Below are 23,649 nucleotides of genomic sequence, written 5' to 3'. Positions count from 1 at the left end.
ATTTGATTCTGTCACAAATCTCCATCCAAAATAAATTAATTTTAGGCAAGGGAAAAAGAATATGTTCCCAAGTGTCTTTGATCTCGGGTTAAGCGAGCTGCTAATTGAGGCTTCAGTGCAACACAATCTACTCACCCTCTCTTCTGCTAATAATAAACTAAGTGATGTGCATTTTAAAAATAGTCCAATCCATACTGTATCAAAAGAAAAAGCCCAAAAGTTAAAAAGGAATAAAAAGATACGAAATGTAGCCTAAAACCATCCCGACTCAAAGACTCGCAGGCCTATATTCCATGAAGGAAAAGTCCATACACATAAATTCCCTTGTTTATGTATTTATCTTAATGTGTTTTCTATCCTTCCTGTCAAACTTCAAACCAGCTCAGGAAAGATGCTTTTATAGTCTGAAAAATACTGTCCTACAGTGATATCTGAGCTGTAACCTGCTATCTTTTTGGTAGCAAAGGGGAGTTGAGAGTGGAACTAGACACACAATCTAAGTGGGAACAGTGTCTCCTCACTGTCACAAGGTGGGCACCCCTGTGGGGTGCTGGGGACCCCTGGAGGGTGCTAGGCACCCTATTTTCTGTGACTCATTGTAGCCTGAGGGTAAGTACCACCAGTGAGGTGCCACTCAGCAACGTCCCTTTGGGGGGTGCAAAGGGGACCGCGAAGGGTCTGGAGCATGGCAGAGTGAGGAGCTTGACAAATGTGGGTACTTGGGGTCTGACTGCCAGAAATTGGGAATTCTGCCAAGCCTGTTTCCTCCTGGCAGAGCCCTTGCACACTTCTCTGCATTTTTGAGGGTTACGTGCTTTTCTGAGGATAAAAAAAAAGAGCAAACAGACAGAGAATGGTGCAGATGAATCTGTGTCAGTTTTGCCTAAGCAGATTTCTACAGCACAGGCTCAGGCAGTAGGTTTGGAGACCAGGAAATCCCTGGGGGACACTGAAGAGAGGTTTAGATCTGTGGAGATGAGTAAGCCTGGAGTCCTACACAAAATCCTGTACAAATACCGTAGCCACCCAGTGGAAGGTGTGAAAAGCGAGTAGCAGCTATTTTACACCTCACATTTCTAGAAGCAAAGTTGAGAACAGTAACCTGGTGGTACTCTTTGAGGACATGACTTTGTTGGTGTGTACAGTGACATTCAGAGCATCCCTCCTGGAACAGACCTGGGAGGGGGGCCAGTCACAGCCTCCCTGGGAGGTCACAGAACATGCAGAGTTGGGAGGGACCCACAAGGATCATCGAGTCCCAACACTTAGTCCTGCACAGAACCAACCCCAAGAGATGAGATGCCCTGGCACTCCCTGTGCCAGCGGGGTGGAGGAGTGCCTTGTCACTGCATTTCCACTGGAAACCCTGTCACTTTTCCCACTGAGACAGCGGGAAACACGGGGTGGCGAGCTGGGAGAGCGGGGCCAGCTCGCACTTGGGGTGAAGGGGGAGTTACCCTCAAACGAAGCGCCTTCAACAGCGGACCCATTAAATCTCCTCTTATTTTGCGAAACGGGGAGGCGCGGGGCAAAAATAGGGAAGGGAGCGGGAAAAAACAATTCCAGCGGCTCCACAGGAGGGTCCGTGGGGGCTCAGCCCCACGGGGCGTGCCCGTCGCTTCGCGCTGCCCTTCCGCGGCCGCGCCGCAGCTGCCGCCGCCGCTCCGCGCCCAAGGTCAGGTACGCGCAGGGGCTCCGCGGGGGCGGCGCGGCGGGAGGGACGGACGGAGGGAAGGAAGGGAACGAGGGAGGGAGGGCCGGCTGGCCGCGGAGGGCCGCGCTCCGGCGGGCCGGGCCGCCCGGCGCCCGTATTTAAAGTGTGCCGGGGGTGGCGGTGCCGCTCCGCTCCGCTGGGTGAGCGCGCCCGCCCCAACAGGCGCCACGGGGAGGAGGGGGCGAAGGGAGGAGAAACAGCAGCAGCAGCAGGAGGAGGAGGAGGGATCCCAGCAAGTTGGGTTTGGTACCAAGTGGCAGGAGGGTGCGCGGCGCTAGGACGAGCGATGGATAAGGATGAGATCCACCTGCGCAGGCTGCCGGCCGCCGCGCCCTGGGGACCGCGTAAGTGTCGCCGGCCGCGGTGGGGAAGGTGCGGGATGGGAGCGCTCCTGCCCGCCCGGGGATGGGCTCTGCGGGCTGCCACCCTGCGTGCCCCGATAAGGGATTTATTATTAGCGTTTCATCGACTATTTTTAAAAATCCAGACATAATCTCCCATCTCCTCCCACTTTGCCCCCCGCAAAACGTAAAGCGGTGTAAAGTCCTTTTAACCTACGTTAATATCGTAATTAAAATCTCGTCTAACGCCGGGAAGCCAATCTAATTATGAAAAATTGCCGGAGTACGAAAGTGGCAAATCCTTGAGTAGATGATTGCTGTTAATTCACACTGTGCCGCGGAAGTCGAGCTAAAAAAAAAAAAATCCAGCTAAATGAAATAGATCTGTCTGAGATTGCCAGTAATGTTTTTACAGAACTGACTAAATCATGTATCTCGGTATCATTAAGTAATGTGTGCAGCAAAATAAATTATATATATTGGAAGGGGAAAATACATTCCTTGGCTGAGAAGTTACAGAATGTTTGAAGCCAAAGAGCAGATCGTTTAAATGGTAGGGGGTGGGAATTTCCTTGGCTTCCCTCTAGAAATAAATCACAGTCTGTGTGCATGCATGGGCACCCACATGTACATTTATATAAAATCTTCACACACACACACACTGTGTATATAAAACCTTTGCACACAGACATTGGAACACAAATTTTGCAAGTACTATTTACTGAACACATTTTTCTACCAGTTTAGAGACAATAAAACTAGGAGCGAGATGCTAACCAGGAACATACTGGAACACATTTGATTATTCAGCTGAATTGTATACAAATGAAGTAAATTTAGCATGGCACCATTTAGAAATTCCATGCTTTACAATCAAAATTCCAAATCTAACTGTTGGCAGCTAAGAATAGCACAGGGAGCCCTTTTCTTCACTCTCTCTTTTTGGATTCCCATGAAAACTGTTATCCTAGAGCCTACTCATTAAATGGCCAAATATTTCACCAGAGGTCAGCCCATTTCTAAAAGAAATGCTGTTTGCTCACCAAGCCATAGGTTAGTCAGAGCACTCTGAATGAAAACTTTTTCTTGAATATCTGGCACAATACAGGTGGGCTTTGTATCTAAATACCGGGGGGCAGGTTTTCTGTATGCCACTTGTCCTGCCTTAACTTCTTTATGAAAATGAGGAGCTTGAACTTCTCAAAGCTGTAATGGAAAGCATGGGAAGCTGAAGTGTTGTCACGGTACATTATCAGTGGTATCAGTAAGAGGACTACATGATAAAATGGCACTAGAAACTCTACCATTACTCATGGGGCAGGTGGCAATTTATCATGAGGTAATCACAGCGATAGGGTGAGAGTCCTGAGAAATCGTTTGAGTGGCTTTTTATCTTTGGGAAACACAATATTTTACAGTGACTTTATTTAATTTACTGAATCACCCATTAGCAGCATGAAGGCTGTATAGCAGCTTCATTGATGAGTTCAAGGAGCAGTTTTGTTCTCGGAAGTGCATGTTTGTGCTTCTATTGATAACGTATCCAAAAGAGCTTGTTTGTAAAAGCTGTTTATAAGGTGAAACTCCTGTCTAATTACATAGCAGAGCCATGTATCGTGGTACAAATCCTATCCAGTTGTTTGGTAACTTCTGCATTTATTGCTGGAGAGATGTGTGCAGACCCATCCTTGATGTTTGTATATGCTTTTTATACCCAACAAACCTCCCACAGGCAGTGAAGGAAACTTGCTTGTTGCAAGGAGTAGGGAAAAAGTTGGGGTCAGTGAGAGGATGGTGAAAGACAGGAAAACAAAGGGGGAAACCTGTGCTCTGGGTAAATACTAACTGTTGACTACATCCAAATTACTATTTAACTCATCACTGGCAAGGAAAAAAGTGACCTCAGCACATTATTTTTGGCTCTTTTGGTGGCATGAAAGGACAGGTGTCCCCAGCTACATCTGTGCCCTAAGGAGCCAGGCATTGCAGCTGATACCTGTCACCTTATTACGTGCAACTCCTCTCTTATGTCCTGGAGCAACAAGTGCATCTAATGAAGACTAGATGAGGGTCAGATTTGGGGTGGACTCTGGGGAAGGGTACAGGCATGCTGGCTTCTGAAAAGACTGTGGTGATACTTCAGATAAAAGCTTAGAGGCGCTGGAGACAAGTGCTGAGAACTAAGCACAGGTTTAGGATTCAGGTTTTTAGTCTTTAATGTTTCAGCAGTCAAAAATTCCCTGAATGAACATCCGTCCCCTTTGAAAACCATGAGAGAGTTTTGTCACCAACTTAAATGGTGTCAGACTATCACCCTAGAAAATGAATTGTTTTCCCCCTTTTCTCTGGAATTAATTTCTCAATTCAGAGCTGGGACTTCTGCACAGCTCTGTAGGTTTTTGGTACGTATTGCCCTGCTTCCCATGGTAGCACTGCAGCTATTTCCATTAACGGCGAAAATGATGAAGCATATTAAGCTAATAATTAATCAGAGATGACAAGGGACTAATAACTGTATTGATTTAATTAGGACTTCTTTTCCAGCTCTGTAACTCACAGTCATGCACATCATTAACTTAGCATTTTAATTTGTCGTAATAACTTATTAATTTCTGGGGGTGAGCGTGTGCACGGTCAGGGCAGTGGCTCCGACTTTGTGCTGGATCCCAGGACTGGCAGCAAGGAGGGCACTTTGCCAGTCTCTAGGAGCTCCTACAGATCCCTGAGGTGATGGCAAGCAGGGCTTCGCAGAGCCAGGTGTGCCAGATGAGCTGGCAAGGCCCGTGCCCCTCTGTGGCCACTTGCTGCAGTTGTAGGGGTGTGACATGAAATACGGGGGGAAAGCAATGTGCCAAAACAGTGACCCTGGGAAGTAGCAGTATTTATTGGCATCAGGAAGGGAAAAATGTCCCTTTTGACTTGAATTGCACCCTTTGGAGTCTGATGATGTCGGGAAAAGGAAATGCTTGGGGACGTGCTGTGGTTGGAAAATAAGGCTCACTTGCAATTAGAATCACTTTGGGGAGAGGAGGAAAGGAGGGGGCTGTAACAAGCATGACAAACAGGACTTTACTGTGTGAAAGGCTGACAAATGCCAGGTTTACTCATCTCCCCCACCCCACCCCCTGTTTTACTGGGGATACTTGGCACTTACTGGGCATGCTTGGCATCTTATGTAGCTGAGTCCTCAGTGAGATCCCCTCTGATACACTGCTGACCAGAAACTTCTCCAGCTGGGAGAAGCTTTTCTCACTGAGATCATAGCACCAAATAGATGGTTGTGTTGCACTGTACAGCGAGGTTTGGGACTTCTGGGGAAAGAGATCCTGTCAGCCTCCATACAGAGCTCAGCATCCTGCTCTGTATCATCAGGGCTCTTGGAAACCTTTGCCCTGTGCCATGGGAAGGTTGATTCCTCTGCTTTATGCTCGTTTGCTGCAGAGGGCAGTCAGGACAGGGATGAGATCTGTGCAAGCCAGAAGCACCGAGCAGGCTCCAGAGCAGAGCCTGTCCAAAGTCCTTGGCATTGTCCTTCAGGAAGATGATGGGGAGTTTGAAGTATTTACCCTATCAAGCCTTCCTTTCATGTAGAATTGTTGGGTCGCTGTACAGGTGAACCATTGGTTTGATGGGTTCCAGGAACAGAAGTCACCTCTCTCCTTATTTCTTGTGTTTTCAGGGATTCTGAGAAAGCCCCCCTGCACACAACTTCATATTTTATCAGACAAGCCATTTTAGAAAGAGTTCTGCTTAATTTCAGAGGCTGCAGAAGATGTTTAGCTGGGCACGGTGTGTGGCAGCATGGGAATGTTCCTCTTCCTGACCTCACCCCTATTTGCAGGGCAACTGGAGATTATGGCAGGACTTACAGTTCTGTCACAGGTACAAACCCCAAGAGGGGCTTTACAAATGACAAATTTTCAGGGGTTGGCACCCTATCAGGATGTTATTTTCAGTGGTGCTAAGTCATCTTATGCCAGCTGTTAGATCTAAGCAATGTCACTGACTTTTTTCCGGGACTCTGAAGAGCAAAGAAAGATAGTGGTGTCTCCATTGTTCTTGGGAGGTAATTTGTGGTAAATATGGGCCTCTTAGTACCAGCCATGGGAATGCACAGGAAGCAAAGCTCCTCATGCTGGGCTTCATTAGTCACCACTGCTGCTTCACAGGCAAGCCCACAGGCCCTCCGGGGAGACAGATCCTTATTTATTTGGTTTAGCCTTTGATTAGTATCCCTCATGCCTCTATTTCTGAAAGTGGTACTACATCCTGGTGGGAGGGCCAGCCCTTCTCCTGCCCCCTAACCTCCCTGCATCCTGTAGCCTTTATGTACAGCAGCTGACCCGTGTCCCCGTGTCCATCCTCGCTCCGTTTGTTCTGTCCCTTTGTGCTGCTCCGTGGGCTCCGCCGTTTCAGATTCCTTTGCTCTTCCCAGTGCCTTGTCCCTGCCTCTCCTCTGTGGCTGGCCCACATGCCAGTGTTTTCTGTCTTCTTCAGCCTCCCACAGTTCACATTTTTGAACCTTCCACTGGCAGTCTGTGATTCCAGCCATTACGGGAACTATTTCCAGATTTGAACTGATGGAAAGATAGTAGCAACACTGGATCCAATGCCGTTCCTCTTTAATATCTTTGCCTGCTTACCTTATCTGCATATCTGATTTATTCTTGGCAGCTCTGTAGCTGTGCTAGGACCTGAATGTACATTCTTATTCCTATCAGTGGTGTATTTATGATGTATACAGTTACTGAGATGTGCCTTCAGACTGCAACTCTGCAAGATAGAACCTTTTCTTTTTTGAAGCTGACACAAACACCTATGACTTTTTCCACACAACTGTAAGTCATTTAAGGGAGTTTTAAAATCTGTAATCCATTATGAAAAGCCTGAGTGGTTTGCAGGCAGTAACTGCTCCTTTTATATCTTATAAATTATTTAACTTCTATCATGACATCAGGGATACATAACAATTCAAGTTATGTATTCCTGGCTCCCAGTCTTGCTGTTTTACCTCTCCCTCTCTTTGTATCTTGTGTAGGGAGAAACTTGATGCATATGTACTGAAGTGGGAAAAAAATTCTGTTTTTCCAAACACATAGCAAATATTTGTTGCCCCTTGTACATCCTCACTGACGTCAGCTTGCAGAACAAGCTTGGAATATGCAATAGAGATCTGTGTGTGTTGATAAGTAACATTCATTAAGAAAAAGTTTGTCCAGGGAGAGAGAAACACAGTTCAGACCACTCAATTAGTAAAAAAAGGGACTAAATTTCATTTCCAGTACAGATTCAGGACACATTGTTAAAAGTTGAATAGAAAAAGTGAGCAGATACTGACTTGAATGACATCATGGAGGTAAAAGTAATGAACTCAGAGTCCTCTCAATACATTTTAAAACTCTACTTTTTAGCACAATATTGTGGAAGGTTTATAATTGTTCTTCAGAAACGGAATAAGAGCCAATGTGGAAGTTTCGAGGTATCCTTCAAAGATTTCATTTTTTACTACCTTGATTTAAGGCAGGGGACAGACACTAGTCCAGTGCAGCAATAACAGCCAAAGAAAAACCTCTTCTGTATTATTTATGCCTGACCATTTGTACCATGGTGTCTTGGCTGGCGACACACCACAAGATATGTCCATGGATGTGCTTTGCGATTCTTCCCGGATTTTGGCAGGCAAAGATTCAAAATATGGTATGACTTTATGCTTGTGGTATGATTGCCCAGAAAAAACCCATCTACTGCAGACTGCAAAAGATGGAAGCTTTTATGCAAATACCATCACATTCATCACGGCGCTGTTGTCCTGAAAAGGTTTTGTAGTGATGGATTCATGGTATTTTGGCAGAGCAGCAGGAGAAGGAAGGAGAAGGGTTGTGTGGGCGTTCTGCATTCACTGCTGGGTGTTTGGGAGTTGAACATCCAGCTCCATATTAAATCACCTCTTTGATTTTGATTAGCATTGGCATGGGCAGAGAATCACAGAATGGTTCAGGTTGGAAAGGACCCTAAAACTCATCCCATTCCACACCACTGCCATCAGCAGGGACACCTTCCACTAGACTAGGTAGCTCAAAACCTTGTCCAGCAGGGACACCTTCCACTAGACCAGGTAGCTCAAAACCTTGTCCAGCAGGGACACCTTCCACTAGACCAGGTAGCTCAAAACCTTGTCCAGCAGGGACACCTTCCACTAGACCAGGTAGCTCAAAACCTTGTTCAGCCTGGCCTTGAACACTTCCAGGGATGAGGCAGACACAGCTTCTTTGGACAACCTGTTCCAGCACCTCATCACCCTCACAGTAAAGAATCTCCTCCTAATTTCTAATCTAAACCTGCCCTCCCTGCTTGAAGCCATTCCCCCTCATCCTGTCACTACATGTCCTTGTTCGAAGTCCCTCTCCAGGTCTCCTGGAGCCGTTTTTAGGTACTGGAAGAAGCTCTAAGGTCTTCCCAGAGCTTTCTCTTCTCCAGGCTGAACAAACCCTGCTGTCCCAGCCTGTCTCCATCTTCATGGCCTGCTCTGGACTTGCTCCAGAATGTCCACATCCTTCTCATGATGGGGCCTCAGAGATGGACACAGTGCTCTGGAGCAGAGGGGCAAGTTCCCCTCCCTCAGCCTGCTGCCCACGCTGGTTTTGATGCAGTCCAGGGCATGGTTGGCTTTCAGGGCAGTGATAGCTTATGTTGAGCTTCTCCTCAACCAACACCCCCAAGTCCTTCTCCTCTGGGCTGCTCCCAATCCATTCTCTGCCCAGCCTGTATTTGTGCTTGGGATTGCCCCAGTACTCTGGTTCATATGGAGAAGCTGATCTAGACCTTGAGACCTTTTCTCACATGTTTAGCCTGGTGTGGACACTGTTGATGAAAGGTGTGTGTGTAAGAGTTTGGGATGCACCATGATGTGTCTGCAGGGAGGGATCAGCTGTGGGACCCCTGGAAGGATGAGACTGAGCAGATCATATCCAAGCAGCTGGAGCAATGTGGTGAAAGCACCAGGCTCACTAGTGGAAACTACTACTTTATTGTCTCTCTCCTGTGCTCCTGGCACAGAGTCTGAGACTGGTCCAAAGAAGGAAAATGGCTCTCTGTGTGTAGTCTGAGTGCTGGTATGTGGTCAGCAAACCTCATCCAGATGCTTGTATCTTGCTGCATTCTTTTGAATGTTCTTTTTTCTGATGAATGGCAAGAACAGGTTTCTAAAAATAAATTAATGGTTTTCCCTTTTTTACTTCCTGTGACTTAATATACTTTATTTATCTATATAGCTACCAGTCATCATCATTCTTCAGCTCACAAGAGTATAAACAGAAAGAAGCCTGGGTCACAAAATAAGGATGTGGAGCCAGGCTTTTTCCAGGATTTTAGCCAGGTGTAGGAGTTCCAGTCTGGGGGTCATGGAGGAGAAGGAATGCAGTTGTGCCTCAGGGGTCTCACATGTGTAATAGCAGAGAAGTAGAATAAAGTAAACAATTTTCGGCGGAGAGAAAGGACTTCACCAACAAGCTTATGAAGTTTATAGTGAAGACCTTTTATTACACAAAGCACACAATTGATATGGGGTTAGGACTACAGCTCATTGGCTAAAAGAGTTAACACACCACCACGCCAGATACTTCAATTGGTTAAAGCCTCTCTCTCACAAGTCCCATGTTTATATTATTTCATCCTCGCTGTTTTTGTGCACCTGCAGAGTCCTGTGAATTCCTACTATGTGAATTCTTGGGGAGTAACCTCCTCCCTATCAGCCAGCAGCAGCTGAGCTCCTTGCTGCCTCTGGCTGACAGCTGAGTCTCACAGGGCTTTCTATACATCTGAATTGGTCACTTTTGATTTTACTGTAACAACAGTAGAAGACTTCCCTGTGCATCTTCTTTCAAGGTTGGTAAGACCTTGCAGCTCTGTGCAAAGTGAAAAAAAATAATGAAAAGTGGATTTTTTGAGGTTATTTTATCACTAAAATAATAACTCCAGAGTGAGACCCCAGGTAATTACTCGTCTCACACGATCCCTAAGGTTGATGGGACCTACGTCCAAATCAACAGTTACTCAACGTTAACCAGGTATTGCAACATATCACAACTTCAGTGTCCCCAGGCACATGGGCAGTGCATCCTGCTGCTGGTAGTGTGCCCCAGAGCAACCATAAACTTGAACGAAACAGCTCTGAAAATAAATTAATGTTATCAGAAGTTTTAAGGTAACGGTCTCCTTTTGGTGATTGCCTACCAAAATTTAAGCCTGCCTCTGTACACCAGTAGCAGAACATGCTATAATTTTGTTTACTTGTTAAAAATGTAATCTAACCTAAAACATCTTGAGCATCGTTTTCTTGGCCAGAATATGTTCTGAGGGTACCTCTCTTTGTGATTAAGCAGAGACAACTGTTTCCATGCTACAGATTTGTATTTCAAATTTAGTCATTTTGTAGAACTATTTTACTTCATGTGCCCTGAGATGTAAGATGATGTTTGGGCTCTTGGAATAGGACCAGTTTGTGTTTCTGAGCACAAGGGACATGCAGCAGATCATCCTTTAGCTCACATGGCAGGAAACCAGGTTGAGAGTCAAAGGCTGAAACCTAAAATCATGTCCCAGCCCTTTTGTACATGTTTTAGAAGTGCAAAGTGTTTCTTTACCTACAGATCTTAAAGGTCTTTGTGAATTTTTGTGCTGTTGGGAGGGTTCATCAGCTCCTTTTGCATTTGTTTGCTGCTGCAGAACTTCTGAGTGACTATATTGAATTTATGGGTTTGACAGGTCACAGAAAACAAGAATTGTCATTTTAGGTCACTTGACATGGATTCAGCTGAGAGAATACTTGTCCAGGGTAAAACCGTGTGTATCTTCCCCAAATTAAACAAATTAATAAATAAAATAAGAAATAAAGTGTTCTAAGTCATCCTTAGTTCAGAACTGGAGTTTAGAGTATTAGGCTGTGCTTATTCATCCTGCTGTTTACTTTTGATGGGTGAGTTTCATCACGCTGTAAAATCTGACCTGAATGAAATAGCTTAATTTTTAAAATTGCAGCTGATTGTTTTCAGCTGAGGATGAGTCTGCTCTCTCAAACACACTAAGAATAAAGTCATGGACTGCAAGTGAAATTGTGCTCATCGGCACCATTCTTACACTGCTGTAATGACTTGTCTTTTACGTGTTGTGATAAAGTAGTTCTGATTAATGCAAACCATTAAAGCCCATCAAACAATATAAATGAATAGCTGGGTAATAAAAATGAAGGACCACGTCCTAATTATCAGCAGAAGAGCAGAAACAGGTTTTGGTTTAGATTTTAAACGTTGTTACATACCAGATGCACAGAAATGAAATCTAATCTAAGCCTTTTAAAGCTAATAGTCTCTAAATGGCAGATGAGTTCATTTAATTGTTAAAGTTTCTCCTTTTAGCATCTACAGAGCTTTCAGTTAAAAGAACCAGATTAACGTTTCCAAAACAAGATCTTTGTTGTCCTGATAATGTAAGTTAATGAAAGCTTTCCTTTTTCTTTCTCCTCAGTAGGTTTTCTCAAAATAGCCCACTGGGGTTGTGTCCTGCAATTTTCTGTGCCCTCTGGCCCTTGTCCAATAAAGCACTTAAGGGTACAAATAGCCCCGATTTTGGTGTCAAGTGGGCAACTGAACAGGAGACCCTCCCATGTGTCCCAACAGCTTCCATGTGTACCTGTTTTCATGGGAAATCTGCAGCAATTTCCCACCCTCCACAGTGCTTTCTCTATCCAACATGGACAGTATTTAACAATACAGTCCTGTCCCCTTCATCCATGCATCTCTTTCAGGGGTTTGAAGGATTATTTTGTTAAAATCTTTGACTTTCAGGTAGCTTCTCATGAACTCTGCTCTGAAATCCAGTGGAGATTTTGCCTTCCATCTTTATTTTGGAAGTGGAGCACAGGTCTAATGGTAGTTAAGGCGTTCAGCCACTAAATCTTTAAAGTAAAACCTGGTTGAAGCAGTTCCTGAGAGCCTGTGATTGACTGCAGTCCTGCAATTGCTCTGTATTGATTGACTGGAGCACATTGTCCATCAGGAGCTTTCATGTTTTTCACGTGGCAAATAAAACCAGGGACACTACCAAACATATTTCAACCTTCATGTGGACAACCTGATGCTAAAAAGGGGTGGGGGGGAGGGGGGAAGGCATTTAAACCTCATGCATTGAGTGAGGGTGTATTTGTGCTGTCATTTTATAATAGAAGTAGGAAAATAAAGATTCCTCATAACCAGATTGTTACAGGGGATTGCCTTTCCTCTGTTGTCAGACCAAAACAGGGAGCTAATTCCAGCTTTTACCCTTTCCCAAGTTTGATACCATTGCTCTTTCTGTTTCTTTGCACCACTTTTTTCTTGCTGCTTATTCATTGTTAATATCTATTTTTTAAATTAACTTTTAAGATTCAAAAAGAGGAGAAAGGAGAGTATTACAGAAACAAAGACCAAACTATACAGAGAAGAAGTTTCAACCATCCCTAGGCAGGAAATCCCTGCTCCTCTGGAACCTGAATGAGTCCTGGAGCAGTCCCGTTATTTTTATATATTTATTTCCCTGTCGGCTGTTCTGCCTCCTTTTCCCACGTTCTCATCAAAGTGGCCCCAGAAGGGACAGTTGTGAAAGAGAAACTATCTGTGAGTAGAGAAACAAAACCAGAGCTTTTGTTAAGCTTGGTTTTAGCAAAAACAAACAGCTTTAATTGCCACAAGCATTTGCAAATGTTGCTGCTCTCTTCTAAATGTGTTTTAATATGGGAGGGAAACAAGGAAAGGCAAGGAGAGATGATGGTGGCAGCCACACCTTGTTGAAACTTGGGCTGAGCCAGTGCAGGGCTGGTGGTTTCTCTTCTCTCTGTGCCAGACTTGGGTTTGCAGTACTGAAGCTGAAGGAAAAAATAGTTTCTTCCCCTGGTTCACATGAACTTCTTTGAACTGGAGCAGATGTGGATGTACAGAACTGTCTGCTCACAGTGACTGTTCCATTTATAACCACGGCTTTTCTATTCAGGTCTCTTTATCATTTGAACTTATTTTCTGTTTCCACATCCTTTTCCACAATAAAATAGCCTTAACTAAATGGCTCTTCAGCTCACATCCAAGAGCTTGGCACGTACTGTTTCTTGCTCAAACCTACAGTGCCAACGTTATTGTTCAGGGATGTTTTGCTAGTAATGATGCCCAGCAGAGACAAGGTTGGGTTTGGTTTTGTGGTATTTGTAAAATGGGGTTCAGAATATCAGTTTATTACCAAATTAGGGCAGAATCTGGAGTCTGCTGGTGTTAAAATCTCACAGAAGGTGTTTGTAATATCTAACTTCCAAATGGCATTTCTAGTAATTTTCTGCTTTGTTGAACTGTATTTGACTCTGGTGTACAAAATAAGTTTGTGTGCAACTCAGACCAAAATTGTTCCAGTGAGTACAGATAAGAGAGTTGCATTCAACCACAAAAATTCAGTCCATGGTGTTGTTTTTGCTTTGTGTTTTTCACGAACTCCTACTTTGGAGAATATGCCTTCACTGTTTAATTTGATTAAGTGCTCAATAATTAATTCCACCAATGCTAGGCTAAGTGAGAAGGTGAGTCCTGGAGTTCCCATTGACCGAGACACATGGATGTGTCCTGGGACGAGGAAGAAATGCATGAAGTAAGAGGTGCAATCAACAGTGCCGTTTGGTTCCAGCTGATCAGTTCTGCCTCTCCAGTTCTGCCCTCACTTGAGCTGACCATGTGGCCTTTATTATAAAACTAGGAATTCATTTTTCTAGAGTTACTTCAGCTTGTCTGTCCTCTCATTTTCTATGGAGACAGTCAGTTGTTTGTACATTGGAGACCGTACGTGTCGAGCCCTTTGTTTCAGTTCATTGCTTTCGGTTGACACAGAAAACAAAAATTTCATCAAAATTGTGCAGACAGATAGGATTTTAATCTAAACCATATTAAAAGTATAACCCCTCAGTGACCATGGGTTTTCTAAGGTTTCAGCCTTGAGCTTCCTCCTGCATTCCTTTTGGGAAGACCAAAGATTTTTCTTCATGTCTGAAGGCACTTTTCTTTCCTGGTTGACTCAGTACCAGCTCTAAAGTTGGATGATACAGCTCTGTGAGCTGGTGTTGGAATGCTCTGAGGAGTGGTCTAGGGGCAGTGGATTCCTCCCAGCACTGGGCAAAAAGCCACTTTGCTGTGGTTAGGTTATCTGCACGTCACTCAGGTTGTGTTGAGTGAAATGAAAATAAAAGCAGGTATTTGCAGGATGGAGAGGGGAGTTCCGATTGTTCCCCAACAACAGATAATGAAGAAACAAAAGGAATTTTTGTGCTTTATCTGGTCTCACCTATGTTAAGAGATAAGATCTCTTTCCATCTGTCAAGTTAATGCAGTGTAGGCTGGTTTCCGACACACAACTTGCACTCACTCAGACTTACTTAAACATTTGTGTTGTTGCACACCTTCCAGTGTGAAGCATTTCTCTCACTCTTTTCTCCTTTCCATGATCCATACACTTTCTATTTCAATAGCTGTGCCTTGTTTTATTTGCTCTGTTTAATTTTCCCTTAAAGCTCCTTCTAAGAAAAAAGTACAGATATTCAACAGCAAACTTTTTTTTTGTTTTCAATCTCTTTGGATGTTTCTGGTTATACTGTATATTTCCACATAACAGAAGTTTTCTCCTGAACTCTCCTCATGTCCTTGCACTACCCTTCTGCAGCTTTAAAGAGAATTAAAACTTCATGGGAAAATCCCAAGTGCACGACCACATCAAAGCTGTGGTTGGAGGCCAGTTCTCCACCAACTCCCAGAGTTGGCCAAGCCTGGAGTGTCAGTCCTGATCCGATCTGTTGTGTAGGGGCTCTACGTGCAGCATTCAGCGAAGCTGCACACCAGACACCAAGTTCCCAACAGCTAATTGCTGTCTGGACTGAGGCAGCATCTCCTTTATCCATCTCTGTAACTTCTCCACTTGAGTTGTTTAATCCTCTCTTTCACCAAAGCACCACGTAATTTGTCTGGTTTTAATATTGACCAGTAGTAATTCCTTGATGTGAGGAATGTGCAGCGAAGGAAAATCTGTTTACAGTTCTTTGATAGATCAGTTCCAGTTTTGTTCATGTTTGCCAGTTTTATTGACTTTATTTTGAAGGAAAAATAATTACATGGAGTCTGGTTTTAGTCGAGGGCTTTTCTGGTTTATGTGAGAAAGAGACAAAGACCTGTCATGTTGGAAGGGCAAAATCAGGTGGGGAAAAAAGTGTTGTTTCCCTTCAACAAATAAATCAAGTGCTTCCACCCTAGAAGAATGTACAGTAATGTAACACATGTGGGCACTAAGGATAAGCAGGATAAGAAGACACATCAACAGAGAGAAATCTTTGACAAGTTTTAGGTGTGTCACTTGGACATGGGATGTATCTTAGTAGACAGTCTGTCACTTTTATTCCCTACTAACTTTTGACAAGAGACAGATAATACTGCAGAGTTTATTTTAAGGTAGATTGTTGAATTTTGTGTCTGTTCTCTTTCTTATTTTCTCTCTTTCTCCCATCCCTCTGCCACATGCTGCACTCATGGAGCTGGGATGGAGCTCAGGGGTCTGGGGGCTCCATCTGCAGGAAAGAGATGATCCTTCCAAGCTGTCCCTGAGGTTTATGTGGAAGAACACAGTTTTTTAATTTTTTTTTCTTTCTGGCTGTGTGTTCTTTGCTCAGCTGAGTGCTTGAGAGTACTGGTGAGTACTCAAAAGTGGTGTTGGCAGAGGTCAGTCCACAGCCCTTGGGTCCCTGCGAGCCTTGAGCCTTCCCTGACACCACTGGGCAGACCCCCAAACCATATGGTTGTTCAACAGTGGATCAGATGTCTAAAAACATTGATTATCTGAACAGTCCTTGTCACCAAAAGGAGTTCTAAAGGTCCAGGTCTCCAAAAAAGGAAAGGGTTTGTTTGATAACCAGTGCTTGGCTGCACCTGGGAGGAGGGGAATCTTTTCTAAAGCTGTTGGCAGTGGGTGATTTTGGGTGACCTCAGTCTTTTCTAGCTCCTTCTCTTACCCAGGCTGATTGGTTTTACATCCATGGCACGATGGAGAGATAAGGCATGGGAATATTAACTCACCAAATTTGAAGGGCATGGAAATTTGCTGTGAGAAACCAGCATGTTCCTATGGGTTGGATCTCCTGGAAGCCACAGTCTGTCATGGGCATGTCCCACAGCCTCCTCTGAAAAGGGGTCAAGGATTCTTAGCCCAAACAGAGGGAGGATAATTCACTTCTGAAGGATTTTCTTTCACATTCATAACTTCCGTTGGTAAAGTGTTGTTTCAGAGGTTGTTTTTGTAAAACATGTTCAGGTCTTTCCTGAATCCAGGATGCTGTACATTGGTTGGTGTCTTACAGTGAGAGTTTGCCAAAATTTGTGCTTCACTTTGCATTTTTTGTATTTTAGTGGTGGTGTGCAGCAGTGTGTGTGCAGCACAGGATCAGGGAACTCTGTTAAAGAGGAAAAGACCTGTCTTGCCTCACTGAGTTTATACAGTAAAATTATGAATGTGGGCCATGAGGGTTACAACTGTAGCAGTTTTGAGCCTTTGCATCAACAAAGTGCTTTGCTTTCTGTGGTTTGTGGTGTTAGAAGCAGAGATCTTACAGCAATAGCTGCCTTAGTAGCTCATCAGGAGATTTTGCTCCTTCCTCAGCATTCTCTTGCTTAAACACTTGATCAATGATATATTGATTGAGTGTGGTATGTGCAGCCTTCACCTTTCCTTGGACTTGCTTTTTCTTCATTGCTTTCTACTCTAATTTACACTATAATCTTACAGCTTAAAACTGCAATCCCATCATCCCTTACTCGATGAACGTAAAACTTGAACCCAGACAAAAAGTCCTGATAGAAGTGAAGAGATGGGTTTGTACATGGATATCTAAAACCTGCTGCTATACTAAACCTTTCTGAGACACCTAAAGAGAAGCTTATCCTTTATACTGTTTTTGTAAGGCTTTAGAAGGGAATAATGTGCTGGTTTGAAGGTGAACCAGCAGTGGAAATGAACTCACCACGAGAGAGATTATAAGTCAGAGCTAAAATTTAATAATAATATTACAATAACAACACTGACACAAAAGGGAAATTGCTTTCAACTCACAATACCCCAGCAGTATAACCCAGTGTCCTGGGGCACAAACCCAAGGGGGTTTGTTTGCCCTTGTGCTGAGACCCCTGTGGTTCCCCCAAGTCCAGAGCAAAAGGAAAAGAAAAACCTGTTGGTGCAGGCGAGGGCTGTGGTCTGGGCGAGAGCGGTGATCTCCTCCTGTCGAGGTCCTGCTGCTGCTCTGAATCCCACGAGAAGTTCCCGAGGTCTTCTTACCCACCACTTATGTACCCTCAGGGAGCTCTCAGTCCCTCCCCCTGGGCGGGGACTCACACAATGGGTGATTAACTCTGGGAGCCAGGGGGTGTTGAACTGTTGATGGCCCATTAGCAGCTCCGCCCCCTCAGGCTGGGTGTGAAGGTGATAATGGCTCCCTGGGCAGCTGCTGCCAATGGCCCATTGACCTTGGGGAATGAATAGAGGGGGTAGAATACACAGCTTTGATCACCCCCACACAGGGTTAGCTGGTCCCTCCTGCTGAACTAGGACAAATAATTTGTACCATTTACTTTTCATCAAGTAAAACTCCATCTGGAATAAGTGAAACTGATAGTCACCAAAATATGTGTTATAGTTTGGAAATGTCTGGGAGAGGCTGTCACTGAGAACAGGCCAAAAATGGAACCTGAAAGAAAAATTAGAAAGGAGGTGGAATGTTATTAAAGCTATAATTATAGACATAGGAGGCACTCTGATGTTGTTTCTTTTCCTTAAAGCTTCCATGTGAACAGGACTTGCTACCTGGGAGTTTGCTTCAGGAGATCCAGGAACTCTTTTTTAGGATAGAAGGGAAGATGCATGTTGTCTCACCAGATTTCTGTGTTCAAATAATAAATCTGTAGGATTTCTAATATTAGTGTTTGCCACTGGCTGTAACAAGTAGGCAGGTACTTTACTGAAAGAAATCCAGGCTGCCCCTTCGCTTGAAAATGTTTCACTCCTGACTGGTTCAGGAATGTGAAAGGCCTGCTCTGCTCCCAGAATGACGTGGTGTGTGGACATTGTCCACCACCCAGCATGGAGATGCAAATGTTTTGGAAAGGGCTTTAGAAAAGTATTCCCACCTCTGTTTTCCTTGGGTCATGCTTCTGTTGCACCCTGAAAATAAAATGTCTCATTTGCCTCTTTAGGAAAGGGCACATTAAACCACTGTTTGGAGTGATCCATGTTCAGATTTCATGTGCTGCTGGTTTGGTTGGCATCAGAAGCGCTGTGTTGATGGTTCCAAAGCATCACCCACATCAAGGGATGAACTCCAGAAGGAAACAGATTGTGTAGGTGCCAAAAGGACCCCCCTTGGAGGTGACTGCTGTGTCCTGTGCCCACTGTGATGGCTACAGCAGCTCTGGGCTCCCAAAACTCACTCCATGTAATTAAACACCCAGCAGTGCCAGTGGGCAGCAGCTGCTCTGGGAATGACATGATGGACACGTGGCAGGACATTCTGGTGGCAGTGAGCCTGGGCATACTTGCAACTGAGAGTTCCCTGTGTCCCCTTTGATGCCCCACTCCATGCCCTTTGTCTCAAATGTCCTTAAGGTTGGCTGAGTTAGTGAGAACCTCTGGTTAATTTGCTTAAATCTGAAAAGCTGTAGTTCATGGGGTGGATACATAACTCAGGGCTGTTCCCATGTGTTATGCTTGTCCCTGGAGCTGTCACACACTCATTTAGTCTCCCTTCAGCAAAGTAATTAAAACCACTTAGTGATGGGCGAGCAACAGCCCCTTCTCCACCCTTTGAAGGGCTTAAATCTAAAGGCAAATTTCTTGAACAGGCCAACAGGTGCTGGCACATATAGTTTAACCTGACAGCACGTGCCATCTTGTGATTTATGTGTTTTCTAAAAATTTATCTTTATGGTAATTTTTTTTTGTGTCACTCATGGAGGTGTTCCAGTTGTGCCCTCCACGCCCCAGATGGGGCTTTCACAAGAATTTCATAGGATGCAGGAAATGTAAATGGGGGGCAGAGAAATATTTTGTGTTGGTAATACAGTTTCTGAGTTTTCATGATATATTGGAAATTATCATGGTTTTTATGACACCTGATGCCATCAAAGTTGGATCATGATAGAGATCCACCTTCCATGGCCAGGCTGCAGAGAGAGAAAATGAAGTGTACCACATGGACATTATTTGGTGTGTAAATGGAGGAATTGGTGGTTCACAGAAACACAGAATATTCTGAATTGGAAGGTTATTGCTGTTGGAATGTTTTCTTCCCTCCCTGTGGTGGTTTTTGTGTTCACCTGTTTCAGTTGCAGTCTTAGAAAAACTTCAGCTGTCTTTGTAGTTTTGTCTTGGGTGATTTTCTCGTGAAGGGTGTTATAGAAAAATATTTTACTGCTGTATAGGAATAAAAGAAAAAATGGTGTGTTTAAAGAAGCTTGAGTGACTCCAAATTTCTATCCATTTGCTTTGAGTTGTTATTCCTCATCCTTGTCATTGCTGGAACACTTTTGGAAACACTTTTTCAACTTGGTCCTTCAAGTTAGTCAGTAATGAACCAGACCCATCCTGCCTCAGAGATCTTTGCTTAGAATCAGCAAGAGGAATGAAGAGGAAATATGCACAGGTTTGTGTTTTCCTCAGTCAGGACTGACATCTTTGACCCCTGGTGTTGCACTTATTTATTTTCAGTTTCTTTATAAATAAAGCCTCTTAGTCAAGTGCTCAGAGAAGGAGCTGTCAGGCTGTACCCATGACTCAAATTGCACTGAGTCAACATGCATCTCACCCAATCCAGACTGAAAACTGAATTATTAAGAATAGTTCCAGTAAAATTTTGCATTTGGGTTTAGCTTGTGGGAAGGAGAAGTGGGTTTTAACTCACTTCAACAGGGGAAAGTTAAATGAAAAGCAGGAGTTTGGAGTGCATTTTTTTCAGTCCATGTTTGTGTTCTGCTTTCTGCTCCACCATGTGTTTATTTTAAAATCTAGATGTGCATCAACACATTCTCAATCTGAAATGTAGATCTCAGACTGGCATGTTTTAAATGTTTGAACTGAATCCAGTTTTAAAGTACCACAGTTATCTAAGAAGTACATCAGAGTTTCCTTCAGTGTTCATTTCTCATTATTATCTGTTCTGGAGCGCTGATTGTTTTGCAGTGTAATTAGTGTAAGTTCTTTCTTTGATCTTACATCAGATGTATTCTCATGTTCAGAGGGAAGAATCTCCTCCAGTTTTACTCCTCTTAAGTTGTGCTATTTGAAAAACAAACTTTTTTGCCCTGATCCCAGAGTTGCAGGTATTGGATCTGTGTAGGATCAGGTCACTACAGAGTGCTGCTTTCATTACTTGGAGTGTGGGCACATCCAGTTTGTATTTCTGTCAAATTCCTCCAAAAAGCACCCAAGTGGGTTAATGCCAGCTCTATTCATCTAGTCATGCAAAACAGTTGATAAAAGGTCTAAAATAAATCCTGCTGATGCCAAATTCCCCCATCAAAAATTTCATGAGAATTGAACGAGCGAAGTGTTCAACATTTTGTGCTTGTGGCTGCAGAGTTTTGGATCTGGTACCAGCAGCCTTAAATCTTCCACTGCTGACCAAAGCAGACCTGTTGTTGCTTATCTTCCTGGAAGAGGATGTGCTCCCAGGACTTGAGATGAGAACCAGACAAGTGCAAAATGCTCCATCTGGGCAGGAATAATAAGCCAGTTTAATAGCAATTCCTCAGGAAAGGGTCTAGGACTCATAAACTAAACATAAATCCACAATATCTGTGTGGAGGGAACATGTATTAATGCTGCTCAGGGCTGGAAAAGCCTGACCTGCAGTACTATAACCAGTTTCAAGCATCTTTTCACAACAAAAGTAAGCATCCTACAGCCTAAAACTGAGAGGAGAGCAACCAAAATGAAAAGAAATTCAAGAAAATGTGCCTTGGAAGAAAGGAGTGAAGGAGAAGCGTTTGGCCAACGTGGTTGGCAGTCTTTTTTGGGGTTTCTAGATAGAATTGTTGTTTGTGGGGCAATGTTTATCATCCTTGTCTTAGGCTGAGGTGCTCTATGTTAATGCTGGAATTTGTTTGCATCTCAAAGGGAAAAGCCCATCCTACAGGAGAGGGAAGGGAGCGCTGGGAAACCCTCTGTGCCAGCTGCTTTCAGGAATTCCTGGGTCATCCTGTCCAAAATCTTTGCTATTTCAGGCAACCACATCACAGAATCCCATTCATAAATTTCTCAAGTACCATTACAAAAATAGTGTTGTATTCTTTTTATTTATTTATTTTTCTTTTCTATTTTGCCCTCCATTGCTCTGGAGCCTCATCTAAACTGATCTCTTAAACTGAGCATTTTAAATGTTAATAAAGTCACATGGGCACTTATTTGTTCTTCACTGCCCTTTGGCTTCCTGACCACTCAACAGAGGAGGAGGAAAGAAGGTAACAAAGAGGTAATTTTCTAGTTCTTTTATTGTCTTCTAGCAAGACAAGCTTCTCCCTCCATCACTGCCATCCGCCCCTCCATCATTTTGCATCTGTTTAAGTTTGGATTCCTGTGTCTGAGATACAGTCAGAACAAAGCTATTTGTGGGTGTTCCTTGAAATTCTGAAGTGCTGTTTGGGCACAGGGTGTGCAGATTGATCTGAAGGTGTTGGCTGCAAGTTGGTTTGATGCTGTTGGCTGCTCTGAGAACCCCTCTGCTGACTATGGTGACTTGCAGAGGTCCTCAAAAGAAAGTGTCTTCCAAAAACGAGACACCTGGCCTTGAGCAGAAACATCCATGTCTTTGGTATCTACAAAGTAAGAAGAGGGCTGGACTGTCAGTAAAGGATAAAACCAGCAATATCTTTCCCAAAACCAGAAGAAAGGGTCTCGAGTTCAAGGGTGGCATGGAATGGACCCTGTGCCAGTGGTAGGGATGTTGATGAATTTAAGACTCTTGGCATCCCAGCTTGAACTGCTCCCACGGCTGGTTTTGTTCCTGGTGATGAACCAGCAAAGCTTCACCCTGAAGAACAGAGTTTCAAAAGGTCATTGCAGGTGGGAATTTTTATCTGTTGACCTGCTTCAGGATTTTGCAATCTGTAAAACTTCCAGCTGTGTGATATGGTGCAGAGGTGCTGGGGAATTCATGGAAGATTAATTGCTGACTGCACCAGGAGATCTCTCCTCTTTTTTTCCCAGAAAGTTTCCTAAGGCACAGCAGCAGCACAAACCAGTCCCTTTGGTTGGGCTGCTACAAAGTGTTTCCATATTTAAACAGTGCTCCAGATCGTTGATTGACATGGGTAAGTGATGCAGCATCCAAACCTCTGGGAATCACACCATGAATTCCCCAAATAAGCAGGAATAAGGAAAGAAGCCAAACAGGATACAAGCACTCAAAAGCCTCAAGATTAGCAAGAAGTGTCCCTTTGTCACACCAGCAAGTCACTGGTTTATTATGAAAACCAGCATTTCAGATGGAGATTTTTCTACAATTGGCTGATTTTTGGTGCTTGGCTTCTTAAATCTTGTTGCAAAGGTCATAGCCTGAGTCCCTTCTAAGAGGCTGATGGCTGATGAGCAAAAATAAAGATTAGCAGAGCAATCACTTGTTATTTCCCAGCCCAAGGAGATCCCAATGGGGTGCTGTGGAAGTCATTATATAGGCTGGAGTAGGTGCAATGGTGCATTTTTTTTTTTTCCACTGGAACATCAGGTTCAGGAGTGACAATATCTGTAGATATTTTCTCCTGTGAGAACTGGTGCTCCAAAAGCTTTGGGTGGGGTCAAGTCATGCCAATGTTTATATTTGCTCCAATTTTCAGCACCATCAGAGCATCCAGCCTTCCACAAAAAACCACAATTTTGTGATGTAGCATTGTGGGATGTTCATCAAGAAGGTTTTCTTCGTTCTGTGAAGTTCCCCTGAAGTGCAGCCTTGTTGAACTGCTTTGTCTGGAACTGTGCTGTGGTGACATTTGCTGTCCTGCCACAAGGGCTTCACAGGCAAGGACCAGCCTGCAGGAAGGAAAGGAATAAAGAATTCCAAGTGTTGATCTGATTTATAAATACTCCCTGAAGGAATACAGTTATAGGCAAAAGTTATCAGGAAAAAAGTCCTAGTTTCATCCAAACAAAAGTCATACCTGTGTTAAAATTAGGTAAAGAAAATAAATAGATTCAGAAACATTACATGTGTTGCAGTGCTGAAATATTTCTTCATGTAAGTTTGTGGAGTTACTGATGGAGGTGCAGTCTGTGTGCCCTGTTTGGGGGCACTAAATTTACATTTATTCATGGTGGAGGAGCTGATTCAATGGAAGCTGTTCCTCAGGGAGAAGATCTGACAGAGTTTCCCCTAATCAAGTCCCTCACCAATTTTCACCCCTCTCCCCCCATATGGTGTTTTATGGGCCACAGAATTCGGTCCCAGACACATTTTCTCTCAAAGCCTCTTTGAGGCTCTTCCTCTGTGGCTCCCACTTGGCAACAAATTTA

At 43.9% G+C, this 23,649-nt stretch overlaps 1 protein-coding gene across 2 annotated transcripts in view; it reads left to right on the top strand.

Moving 5' to 3' along the window:
- Positions 1–1,836: 1,836 nt before the first annotated feature.
- The window catches only part of ANO1 (anoctamin 1), an 83,254-nt gene continuing 61,441 nt past the window's right edge, over positions 1,837–23,649 (top strand). The window contains exon 1 of one of the 2 annotated variants that reach the window (XM_071559251.1): positions 1,837–2,058. In XM_071559251.1, coding sequence (XP_071415352.1) covers positions 2,001–2,058 — 58 coding nt within the window. In that variant the 5' untranslated portion in view covers positions 1,837–2,000. The remainder of the gene's footprint in view (positions 2,059–23,649) is intronic. The other variant, XM_071559250.1, reaches the window with a different exon arrangement.

Source organism: Pithys albifrons, chromosome 6, assembly GCF_047495875.1.
Source record: "Pithys albifrons albifrons isolate INPA30051 chromosome 6, PitAlb_v1, whole genome shotgun sequence".
In the NCBI taxonomy this organism is placed as follows: Eukaryota; Metazoa; Chordata; class Aves; order Passeriformes; family Thamnophilidae; genus Pithys; species Pithys albifrons.
The sequence above is the reverse complement of the archived record's forward strand: the minus strand, read 5'-3'. Positions and strand labels throughout refer to the sequence as shown.